Below are 13,737 nucleotides of genomic sequence, written 5' to 3' on the forward strand. Positions count from 1 at the left end.
TGTCTAAGCAGCACTTCCTCAAGTTGGGTCTGTCTAAATGTTTTCTTGCTTGTTTGTTAATTTATTTATTTAAATTTACTCACTAGGGTAGAACACTGATCCAAACATTTTATGTATTTTACACGTGTATTTTACGTGTGTGTGTGTGTGTGTGTGTCTGTGTGTGTGTGTGTGTGTGTGTGTGTGTGTGAGCATGCATGCACACAACATACACATTATACATGTGTTTGTACATTATACATGCATTGGAGCAGGCAGCATGTGTTCATGCATAATTTCGATATTTCAAGTCCCCCCTCTGGAGACTGGGACTGACATGGAGCTGCTGTTTACAAGGGGGTAGGGCTCTGACTATACTGCTGGAAATATGTGGACATCATCAAAAGCAGAGCCTATTCAGGCATGTAGAGAAGGAAGTTAAAGTTTACTGCAAAAAAAAAATCTTCCTACATGCTTGATGAGGCTAGCTCACCTATCATCCCTAGCAAAAGACTGGGTAGGGGCTGTAGGACTCTCAGACAGATGGAATAAGCTGTTCTAGCAGCTGGGAGGACTGAGGATCGATGGTTATTGTGGGAGAACTGGCCAAAAACATACATACACCTTGAGTGCTGTGTGCAACTGTTGAAGATTTATAACGAAATAGACATTAGGTTGCTATTAGAAATTCAGAGGAAAGTTACCAGAAAGATCCATAGGATGAAAGGGAAGGAATATGACTAGAGGCTACAGCTCTTCTCACTTAAAACCAGTAGGGATGGGGGAAGATGACACTGGTGCATAAGATCATATCAGCTAAATATTAGGGAGTCATTCTAAACCTTTTCTTTTTGTATCATTTTTTCTTCTCTGCCTGCTGGCCATCAAGCCTCCCCTTGATCAGAAATTATACCATGGGCTGTTATCCAGCACTCAAGAGGGTTTTTATGCTTTCACCGGCACCCTGGCAATGACAGCCTGAATTTCATCAAACTTCAGTGAACTTACTGACTTAATGCATTAAAATTCAGCTATGTTTACTTTGGGGAATTAAAAGAGATTTGCTAAATGGGTTTTGGGCAACAAGGGACTTACAGCATGTGCTGTTTTGTGTGTGTGTGTGTGTGTGTGTGCGTGTGTGTGTGTGTGTGTGTGTGTGTGTGTGTGTGTGTGTGTGTGTGCGTGTGTGTGTGTGTGTGTGTGTGTGTGTGTGTGTGTATCTATGTTGTCACTTGCTGCAGCTTCCATTTGTGTGAGCATTCTAAAGGCTAATTCAGAAATGTTTATGGCTAGCTGCAAGGGCTAATTGTGACAAAGGTAAGACAAAGGATGAAAATTCAAAATACTGCTATAAGCAAACGTGCATGCAATGAACACCAGTGGGTGTACCCATCTCGGTAATGTTGAGTTGCAGATCTTGCAGTCCTGTGGTACAGCACTGTATTCTAAGGTATTTGCTATCCCACTAGTTTAGTTAGCTCTAGGCGCACAGATAACAGTTCCGTACTACTACTATTACTAATGCTGAAGCCCTAAGCATCTAAAGCTAATCGATGAAATGTTGCATTTACCATATATCTCGAGCAGAGGCAGAGGAGGTCAGGAATAGGAATTGCCAAATTTTTCAATCCACTTTATAAATCTCTTATTTAGAGGTGTCAGTTTTGGTAGTGCTTCTGAAATGTAGACACTTCTATTGTGAAACAGCAGTCTACTGCCAAATGTAATGTACCATATTTATATTTGCAAATACATTTACAGAAATCTCTTGGTGTATGGTTAAGATAAGGTGTGCATAATTACATTTGTGTGCATTCAAGTATGACTCCACCTCTGCCTTTTCTGCCTTGTACCAAACATCTAGCAAGAGTATAAATTGTTTTTTTTTTGTTTGTTTTTTTGTGCTTTTCTCAATAAGGTTGTCTATCCTTAGTACATACAATATTGGCTGTAATCAAGATTTTGATGCTACAATTTCACCTCCCTAAATCATAAATTAATGAAAACATTCCTGACAAACTTTTCACTGACTGGTCAGCTATTAAACTTAAATTTGCTAGGAGGTTCAGAATGTTAGTACTGAATCAAAATGAACTAAAACATTTCAAAGCATTGAACAGACACAGTGAAGCTGTCTGTAAAGCTTAAGACTGTGCCTTCCACAAAGCAGAATAAATATTAGTAGATACTCTAAATGTATGCCTGTATTACTCCAAACATTTCATTTAATTGTATAACTGAACCATTTTCTTTAGGTAACAGAACATTGTCATCCCAAGACTAATAGCTAAAAGGCATTATCTTGTTACTTGATAGTTCAAGGTTAATCTGCTCATAAAGATATGTCATGTTGTATGTTTTTGCATATTAAATGTTGAAAAATACAATAAAATAAAAATTTGGGAAAAAAAGAATAAATATTAGTACAGATCAAAACACATCTATTGTCCACAAAGCTTTTGGTTTGTCATTCTGTAATAGTCACTAACTGGTTTGGTATCACTGAGAAAAAGGTATTTCAGACAATGGAATTTTAGTTACCCTTGAGATACAGAATTAAATATGTCAGCTCCACCTTAATTTAGTCTTCTGTCTGCATCCTACGTATTCCTATCCCACTGTGACTGAGTTTATCTACTAGAACTACTCGTGTACTGTAAAACAAACTGATATCAACATGCAGTCTGCACACTTGCAAGCCAATGTCCCAAATATGCAGTCCATCTTTAGGTTATGGTTTCATATAATATAGTTAACTAACTAAAAATGGTACAGCACAATTAACCAATGTGTTTACATTATGTCAAATTTGTTTTAATTATTTAAACTGCAGATGTTTTTGTTTTAGTTTTGGAGATTGTAAAATGAATGTTCTTACAATATTTTGTAATAATCTGGAGCTTTTCTCTCCAGGCCTCTGCTGAAAATGGGCTTCTACACAGTCAGACTTTCCCAGTAATCCAATGTCATTAAAAAAAATAAATAAATAAAACATTTTAAGACATGAATGAGAAGCTATTTGGCAGTGCAACAGTTAATTCTTAAAACATGAGATATTTTTGTTTCTAAGAAGTCTGTCCTAGCCAGACATCTCATCTATGCACCTTGACTGCTACAGGCAGATCAGCAACTGGCAGCATCCACAAAATGAAAGTAGTTCACTGTTAAGGAGAAGTGATTACTTTTGCTTTGTCCTGTTGGATAACAGCTGCACTGCAACTTCAAACTGCTCGCCTCTCTTGCAGCAAACAATTTTCTTTTCCTGTACATCTAGGGTTATTTTACTCAAAGTTTTTTTTTTTGGTTATTTCCATTAGCCAATATTTTCAAAGATGAGCTTATAAATAACCAGGATTTCAGTGGGTTAAATTACTTGTTTCTATTCTAAGGTGATCTGGACACCTACCTTGATGATGACTGGTGCAATTTGTTCTTCTTTGAAGACGAACTGCTGGTTGGTTGTTGCCTCATCACATGAGCCACGCCAACATTCAACGACTGAGCTGATGGCAGTGTGACATGCCCTGCTAGCAAGGTTGGCTGTTGCATGATGGGATTATAATGATGACTGGCATGTGTGTGAGTATTTCTGGAACACAGAAACAAAATGAAAAATGTTGACATAGCAAAATCAAAACCACATGAAAAGTAACAGTGTTTTAAACAGGTACCAAAAGACATCGTTAACTATAACATTCGATTTTTTAAAATCTCAGATGTGCTACAAACCTGAATCAATGAAAACATCAGCACACAAAAAACAAGGAGTATTACAACACCATGTACACGATAAGAAAGCAACAAGCATGACAGAACTTTGTTCTCCATTAGAGTGCTATGATTTAACTTTCCTGACATTATCTCTATTTAGTGGAGGGGAAGGTGAGACAACACTGTCTCTCTATACTTTTTGAAGCACATCACTTTGGTGTTAGAACACACAGAGGTCAGTAGAGTAGTAATATTAAAAGCAGGACTAGTCCTAATAGAACAGAGTGTCTGCTTCTGAAGTGAAGGCTCACTGGCGTGACCTTTTGGTCCTGATTATGCTTCCAGCATTCCAAGACCGATTATTGTCCTGGATGTCAGATGACCAAATCAGGGGATGAGATCAAGCAGCTGATGGTCTGTTCTGCCATTTTGTGAGGAAGACCTGGCTTAAATCACCTTAAGGGTGTCCACTAGAGGAGGTGATTGGTCATGATCTCACAGAGCATGTAGTCTGCATAGTGTCCTAATGATGGTGCTGACCTTCAGAATGAGTGAGAGAGAGAGAGAGAGAGAGAAGGACATGTTATTATGTATCCATTTTCTCTAACATACCACTGGGTCCACATAAGGACACAAATAACAGTTCTGCTGGGGTCCACAAGAACAAATAAAAAATAAATCCCCATGGCTAGCAGCTTGCAAGTGACAACTAACCTGACAACTTCCTAAATCTGTTGGGAGGGGGTGCTAGATGACCACCATTGTCAGAAATCTAGCTGGCTATGAGCAATACGAGGTGATGAGAGAAGGAGAAAAAGGACAAGCTGAGACAGACCATAAGAATTTCCACCAGGACACTGCAATCTCTTGTATAATAAAAACAGCTAACTGTACCTAATAGTGCAAACAAAAATGCAAAGTTTTCTCTGCAAAATGATCATACAAGACTCAAATGGTATTAAATGTACACCACTATTAAGGCACTACCTTAATGCATCATAGCTATTCAAACTTCAGATATAAAACATCACTGTTTGTGATCTTTGTATGTTAGCTGGTTTGGGAGTTTACTGCAATACAGTGTAACTAACTTTGTCAAGTATCAAATGGATGAACTCATTTCCCTGAAATCCATTTTCTATGTGACTCGTCATCAAAACAACAGATGTAAACATACATATCTGGACAATCATGCCTTTCAAGAGATGCCGTGTAAAAGATTTTAAAAAATCCTTACTTACTTGTATGAATTCTATGGTTGCACAACCTCAAAGAAAAATACTCCCTCTTCCTCAAGTCTTGGCAAAATTTGATAGGGGGGGGTGCAAGACCTCTGCAAGAAATGCTTTCTAGCAATGACAACTTTTCTCTTCAGAACCACAGAGTTTACCACTACACGTTTCACCGAGTGCAGACTGTATTAAACTAAGGCTGTTGGGCAGACATCAGCAAACTTGGTTATAATATTTTCAGATAAACCTGATTGGTGATGTAGAAGAGCTTGTATATATATTGAAAAGGAATGTATGTTTCCACTGCATATTTACTTCAAGAAAATCTCCTGTCAACTATTTTGAAAAAAAAAAAAAAAAAACACTGGAAAATAAGTTACACTTACACAGATGGTAGGATTTTCTTTCATGGACAGAAATATCCTGTGATATGTCACAGCCACATAATCACATTCTGTCACAGCAAAGAACGTAAGAAGCCCTTTTCTGACAGAAACCTTATTACACTGTTAAGAATTTCGAAACACTATGCTTTATAATTTGAATGCAGTGCTTTCATGTATAAATAGCGTAAGCTTCTGTCAATGATAACAGCTCGTGTAATGTTTATGTTTCTTTAGTGCATGCTGCCACAACTGGTGATGCTGTCAACACCATCACAACAGATATGACTGTGAAATGGATATTTCTGAAAACAAGTAAAACAAGTTTCAATGCCATTTTTTTGGCTCAGAGAAACTATTCAACCAAAGTTTATTAGCAATTTTTGTGGGGGGTTGTAAACAACTGTTAGAATAATTATGCAGGATATGATGAATGCTCCAACTGAAAGCGTCATCCCACAGCTCATGGACAGTGCAAGTGGGGGGGGGGGTCTGTCCATCTCAGTGCATGAAAAATGACAGAGAATTATCTGCTAAATGGAAAAACAAAGTTTAAGAAGTATTATTACATGTACAACTGAACGCCATGCTCCATTACCTTAAGGCAAAATTCATTTTTTACGTAGGTCATTTTCAGGAAGGAAGGGATTTCAAATGAAGAATAATCATAGTCCATCAGTCTCGTCCATTTTATATCACCTCAGAACAGACTGTAAAAACAAACACCCACCTCCCAAGTCTGAATCTGTTTAAGCAATTCTGAAGGCAATATAAAACACTTTTCAACTAGCAACAAGTGATGCTTTTCATTTTAAGACTGCTTAACATTATGAGTTCCCATGGAAAAAAATGACCTACAGAGAGACACTGGACAAGCTACCCATTCAACTTGCTGAGACATCACAAAACACCTTATGAAAAGCAGACATATCAAAAGAGAAAGAACCCTTAGAGAGCAGACAGTTTCTGTTAAAACTTCTTTGCTTGTGAAAAAAAGACACCAATAAAAAAAGTCTGACATCTGCAAATGTTGTCAAAATGATGTTCGATGAACTCCAAAGCACATTTTCTCATCATCTCTTTCCATGTGCATGCTGAAGACTTACTATGTGCCCTGTTAGACGACTACCAGTTTGTCTTCATTATGCTACTGATGCACTTAACTCTATCCATTCTAAATGCTAAACTACAGTACTGATTCTTGACATAATTGTTTCTGCAGCAGCTACTAATGTTTGGGCTGCTTGGGTTCTCTGATTAACATAACATGACAACATACCAACATACCAGCCCTGGGGTTCAGAAAGGCTTACTGCACTGTAGAAGCCTTTACTTAGAAGGTTTTCTCAATGCAATAAGCCTAATCATTTCAGAGACCACTCTCTCATTATAATGGTATGCAGGCACACAGCATGGACAGCAGTCTTACTGGTGAAATCACATGCAAATGCGGCAGTCAGGGGGAAAAGGCTAATGCTAATTAGCTGTATCATCTCTCCCAAAATTGGTGCTGATTTTAGACTACCAAGTTAGGATATTATTTTGGTTAAGATGACAAAATGCGTATGTGATCTTTTGATGGCATACACCCATTTACGTCTAGGTATGGACTGGGGCTCAAACATGACTACAAGTAGGTAATGCAAATATGGCTTGTGTATGTGTATCTGTGTATATTTGAGTGTGTGCATGTTTGTGTGTGTGCATGGGCATGTCTGTCTCTGTGTTTGTTTTGATGTGTCTAGACAATCACCCTGTGGAAGCACCATTAACTGAAGCCTTGTGTGTGTGTGTCTGTGTGTGTGTTCATGCACACTTGTCTTTAGGGCTATGAATGCAGCTGCCTGTATATCTAAATGTTTGCGTGTATGTGCCTGGATAATCACCCTGTGGAAGGTCCACAAAGGGAATCCTTCTGTGTGTGTGTGTGTGTGTGTGTGTGTGTGTGTGTGTGTGTGTGTGTGTGTGTGTGTGTGTGTGTGTGTGTGTGTGATGGGAGGTGCCTGTACAACTTTAATACTATTAGGAGGAATATCAGCACAGTCAGGTGTACTAGAGCAATGCTTGATTCAGAGACATGATAATTTTGCAAAAGAACTGTTTATCAATGTGGCTTTACAGTATCTCGAAATCACAGATTTTCGCAGTCCTGCATTGCCCGATTAGCTCTGGCAGTAATAACCTTACTGAATCTTAGAAAAGCAGTAGCATAATTGTCCTAAGGCGAAGCACAAAGGTCAGCATAATTGTCGTAAGGCGAAGCACAAAGGTCAGAGCTGAATACAAAACTGAAGTAAAGGAATACCTGGGTACGTTGGAACTGACACAGATCTTAGATATGTGATCATTCTCAATTAAATGTTTTCTTCTGCTGACTGGGGAGTAATCTGTTTCCTTTTCTCCAGCAGCTGAACAGTATGCTCACATTTTTTTTTTTTTTTTTTTTTTTTTAGTAATCACTTCAGAGAGTACAATTTCTAAAGCATTGATCACATTAAACCTGATTTTTTTATTATTATTATTTTAATACATTGTTCCTCTACTGTTTGTCGACTGACAGCTTCTCAATAAAAAGAACTTGCTAAAAACAACCTGGCAAAATTGAACTGAATTGAGGAAATCACTGATGTTTGTATGTGTGCTCCAACAGTGATTCCAACAGAGATTCTATTCTTAATATCTACATTTATTTTTTAAATTTTTTTATTATTTTTTTTATTGGGCTGATTTGTCAAGTAGCTGTTCATGTTGAGTTGTTTTCTCTTCGATTCATAACAAGAGGACTCATAGCAGAATCTAATCCAGAGAGCAACCGTTTTTAGTGGAGGCTCAGACCAAATTTTTCAGAACACAAGTAAATCCATATTAACATTCAAACAGAAAACAGTAAGCAGACAGAACATTACTTGTAATCACATAAGAAGTGGCACTTAACACAGTCAAACACAAAAGAAGAGTGAAATATATAAAAATTCAAGCTAAAGCATCTAAGTAAAAGCAATAGGTTATTTACGTAAATTATGCATATAATACAACCAGGACATATTCACTTGTGGTAGTATTGCATAAGATAATAAAGGGTATCAGTACAACTTTAAGTCAGTAGACTTATACGAGTACTAAAAGAAGACAACATAAAAGAGCCTGGTTACAAGTATGACATCGGTCATGAGGACAGAACATCTATTAAATGTTGCAGCTAACGCTCTGGATGCTGCTCACTGAACGCATAAGATAATAATTCAGGTTAAGCTGTCCTAAATGGGAAAGGGCTTCCTTGCTCATTGTCCCTGTGGAAAGTCACATCAGCCATAGGCTATCTCTGACTCTTTGGAATAAAACTGATCTCATTTTTCTTAACCAAGAATTCTGACATAACCTACTGACTCTTTTAAAACAAGCTATATAACTGCAGCAATTCCCCATCTAAACCTCCAGCTGTACCAGTATTCCAATATAGACCCAGAATGCAAGAAAAGGAAAAAGGTGGTTGCATCCTTACCTCCAGTCTGCCAGCCGCTGTGTCCCTGTCATGGTGTCAGGAATAACTGCAGCATGCTGCATGGATGTATGGGCAGTCACTCCGGTCAGCTGTTGCCAGGCTGGTGGTAACAAAATCTGCTGTGTGCCTGTCGGCCAGGCCTGCTGTGGAAAGATGAAATACTTGGTCAGCATTTCTCAAATGTGAAAAAAAGGAAAAGAAAACAACTAAACAATTTAAAAGCTCATTCATAATTAAAACATGACCTCACTGGTATGGGAGTACCAAGATTAATTTTGGTTGTGACCTGTACTCTCTTTGTTTGTTGGGTCCAGAATGAGAAGTTGATTAGAACTCCTATAGAAACCATACAGTGATTCCAAAAGGAGACTAACAATCCAGCCATGGTTAAGGCAACCCCTCAGCTGGTGGGTAGGAACTGATTTTGCAACATATACATAAAATAAAGTACTGACAATCACCATACTCGTTTTTTTTTTTTTTTTTTAGAGCTCAGCATAAATAAAGGAGAAGAGCACTTTAAAACAGCTGCAGCACAACATCTGATGTGTGCGTATGTATGTGTTTGTGTTGATTATGTGCATGTGTGTGTGCGTATTTGTATAAAGCATGCCACTCTCTGGGTGACACGTGGAGGACTGTAATAAATACAAGACTCTTTGACGTTTAGAGTAACAAAGAGCACTGACTGAGGATAACAAATGAGTGTTAAAATTAAGATGTGTACATTCAAAGAAGCTAAAATGCAGTGTATGCTCACAGTCTGAAAACAAACAGTACAACCTAAACTGCAGTGTATGCTCACAGTCTAAAAACAAACAGTACAACCTAAACTGCAGTGTATGCTCACAGTCTGAAAAAAAAACAACATTGCAGGACAGTCTCAAATAAATACAGAAATCATCTAAACTAATCTTTACTATATTCCTATCTATATCTAAAAGGTACTATGCCCTAAATAACTTACTTACAGAGCAAGGCAAATGCAGATGAATGGATGTTCTTGCTAGGTCCAAGACAAAACACAAAGTGCACAGTCTTTCTCTGAGAGAGTTCTTAAATCAGTATTAAATATTACTAATGGGTCATCATGGATAACATCACTGTCACCTGCCTTCAGTTTCCAGGGTAACAGAAACTACCAACTCTATGTTAAAAATACATATCTCTCAGATGGTTGCCCAGAACTGGAAGTCTTAAAACAATTAAACACTTTATATTTTAAACCTAGTAATTACTTTCAGACAACAGAAAAACCTCTAGGTCTAGCACTGTGTCTGTTTCACTGAAACTGAGAGATATCATCATCTTCTTTCGGCTGTTCCCTTTAGGGGTTGCCACAGCAGATCATCTGTTTCCATTTCTTCCTGTCCTCTGCATCTTGCTCTGTCACATCAACCACTTGCATGTCCTCTCTCACCACATCCATAAACCTTATCTTAGGCTTTCCTCTTTTCTTGTTACCTGGTAGCTTCATCCTTAGCATCTTTTTCCCAATATACTCAGCATCCCTCTTCAGCACATGTCCAAACCAATGTAATCTTGTCTCTCTGGCTTTGTCTCCAAACCTTCCAACCTGGGCTGACCCTCTAATATACTTATTCCTAATCCTGTCCACCCTCGTCACACCCAGTGCAAATCTTAACATCTTTAACTCTGCCACATCCAGCTCTAACTCCTGCCTTTTTGTCAGTGCCACTGTCTGCAACTCATACAACATAGTTGGCCTCACTACCCTCTTGTAGACCTTCCCTTTCACCCTTACTGGTACACGTCTGTCACAAATCACTCCTGACACTCTTCTCCACCCACTCCATCCTACCTGTACTCTCTTCTTCACCTCTCTTCCACACTTACCATTACTCTGAAGTATTGATCCCAAGTATTTAAACTCATCCACCTTTGCCACCTCTACTCCTTGCATCCTCACCATTCCTCTATCCTCCCTCTCATTCACACACATATATTCTGTCTTAATCCTGCTGACCTTCACTCCTCTTCTCTCTAGAACATATCTCCATCACTCCAGGGTCTCCTCCACCTGTTCCCTACTCTCACTACAGATCCCAATGTCATCTGCAAACATCATAGTCCACGTGGACTCCTGTCTGATCTCGTCTGTCAACCTGTCCATCACCAATGCAAATAAGAAAGGGCTCAGAGCTGATCCTTGATGTAATCCCACATCCACCTTAAATGCATCTGTCACTCCCACCGCAGACCTCACCGCTGTCACACTAACCTCGTGCATATCCTGTACCACTCTTACATACTTCTCTGACACGCTCGATTTCCTCATACAATACCACAACTCATCTCTAGGCACCCTGTCATATGCTTTCTCTATGTCTACAAAAACACAATGCAACTCCTTCTGACCTTCTCTGTACTTCTCCATCAACACTCTCAGAGAAACATTGCATCTGTACCAAAACACTTTTTCTCCATTCCTCAGGCATCCTCTCACTTTCCAAGATTTCATTAAACAATCTGATTAAAAACTCCACTGCCATTTCACCTGAACACCTCCATGCTTCCACAGGAATGTCATCTGAACCAACAGCCTTTCCATTCTTCATCCTCTTCATAGCTATCCTTACTTCCTCCTTGCTAATCCATTGCACTTCCTGATTCACTAACCCCACATCATCCAACCTTCTCTCTCTCTCATTCTCTTCATTCATCAACCCCTCAAAGTACTCTTTCCATCTGCTGAACACACTCTCCTCGCTTGTGAGTATGTTTCCCTCATTATCCTTTATCACCTTTACCTGCTGCACATCTTTCCTAGCTCGGTCGCTCTGTCTAGCCAATCGGTACAGGTCCTTTTCTCCCTCCTTAGTGTCCAACTTTTCATACAACTTTTCATATGCCTTATTCTTAGCCTTCACCACCTCTCTCTTTGCCATGCACCTCATCTCCATATACTCCTGTCTACTTTCTTCATCTCTCTGACAATCCCACTTCTTCTTTGCCAGCCTCTTTCTCTGTATACTCTCCTGTACTTCCTCATTCCACCACCATGTCTCCTTGTTGTCCTTCCTCTGTCCAGATGTCATACCAAGCACCTTTCTAGCCGTCTCCCTTACTAGCTCTGCTGTAGTTACCCAGCTAGTTGGTAACTCTTCACTGCCACCCAGTGCCTGTCTTAACTCTTACCTAAACTCCACCTCACATTTACCCTTTTTCAATTTCCACCATTTGATCCTTGGTGCTGTCCTCACACTCCTCCTCCTCTTCTTGATCACCAACGTCATCCTACAAACCACAATCCTATGCTGCTTAACTACACTTTCCCCGGTCACCACTTTACAGTCTCCAATCTCCTTCAAATTGGCCCTCCTACGTAAGATATATTCCACCTGTGTGCATCTTCCTCCACTCTTGTATGTCACCCTATGCTCCTCCCTTTTGTTAAAATACGTATTCACCACAGCCATGTCCACCCTTTTCACAAAATCCAGTACCATCTGACCTTCTGCATTCCTTTGCTTAACACCATACCTACCCATCACTTCCTCATCTCCTCTGTTCCCTTCACCAACATGCCCACTGAAATCTGCTCCAATCACCACTCTTTCACCCTTGGGTACAGTCATCACCACTTCATCCAACTCGCTCCAAAATGTTTCTTTCTCATCCATCGCACACCCAACTTGTGGAGCATATGCACTAACAACATGCATCTTTACACCATCAATTTCCAGCTTCATAAACATCACTCTATCCGACACTCTTTTCACCTCCAAAACACTCAACATACTGTTCCTTCAGGATAACTCCTACCCCATTTATCCTCCCATCCACACCATGATAAAACAATTGGAACCCACCTTCGATACACCTAGCCTTACTCCCCTTCCATCTGGTCTCTTGCACACACAATATACCAACTTTCCTTCTGTCCATCATATCGGCTAGCTCTCTCCTTATACCAGTCACACTGCCAACATTCAAAGTTCCGACCCTCACTATCACAGTCCTAGCCTTTCTCCTCTCTTCCTGCCTTCGGCCATGCCTTCTCCCTCTTCTCCTCCTTTGGCCAACAGTAGCCCAATTTCTGCCAGCACCCTGTTGGCTAGCAGTACTGGAGGTGGTCATTGTTAATCCGGGCCTCAACTGATCCGGTATGTAAATATTTATTGCTGTCTGCATGAATGATTTGGCGAAGTTTTACGCCGGATGCCCTTCCTGACGCAACCCTCCCCATTTATCCGGGCTTGGGACCGGCACAAAGAAATGCACTGGCTTGTGCATCCCCAGTGGCTGGGTTGAGAGATAACACAGTCATAAAACAATTGCAACTTATTTTCTTGACGCTTTGTAAGTTAACTCTGTGTGTTGCAACTTCTACTATTAAAACATACATTTGCACAGGTATATAGTTTATATACATTTCTGTTCTTTTCCAGTAGGGTATACTGTGGACACATCCTTGAAGCTCAGTACTGTACAAACCCTGTTCAACACACACTTCTGCACCAGTAGGTTAATATACACATAACACATAGTTCTCTTACATTTGTAAGACAAGCATATGACTCATATTAAATTCACAAATGACACAGAATTATTTACAAAATTCCAGATGGCTGGGCTGGCAGTGTCACAGACTGGAAAGATTATAAGTTATGTATAATGTTTGCAGCTACAGCTGTTTCAGTGGTGTCTGTGATGTATAATGTTCACAACTAAAGTGGTGTCATTGTGTTTTCCACTTATATAAATGTAAGATTGCCTATGTCATATGTGAAAATTTAATAAAGATGTTTGTTGAAAAAAAAACAATGTGTTTTCTCAACAAAATACACCATACTATTAAAAATAGTCACTATACTCTACACTATTACTATAAATCATGAAACTGAAAGACTTTTGTGGAAATAATAATTTAGACCCTTACTTCTTGCCCTGCAACTTTGTGTTTTAG

At 39.3% G+C, this 13,737-nt stretch overlaps 1 protein-coding gene across 1 annotated transcript in view; it reads right to left on the bottom strand.

The window, feature by feature from the left end:
• Positions 1–13,737, bottom strand: part of HIPK2 (homeodomain interacting protein kinase 2) — a 1,139,975-nt gene that overhangs the window by 84,997 nt on the left and 1,041,241 nt on the right. Inside the window, exons 10-11 of the mRNA XM_044088176.1 lie at positions 8,808–8,950; positions 3,386–3,568 (exon numbers count right to left, since the gene is read on the bottom strand). Coding sequence (XP_043944111.1) covers positions 3,386–3,568; positions 8,808–8,950 — 326 coding nt within the window. The remainder of the gene's footprint in view (positions 1–3,385; positions 3,569–8,807; positions 8,951–13,737) is intronic.

The sequence above is a fragment of the Protopterus annectens genome, chromosome 11.part0, assembly GCF_019279795.1.
Source record: "Protopterus annectens isolate FY-2018-M chromosome 11.part0, PAN1.0, whole genome shotgun sequence".
NCBI lineage: Eukaryota > Metazoa > Chordata > Ceratodontiformes > Protopteridae > Protopterus > Protopterus annectens.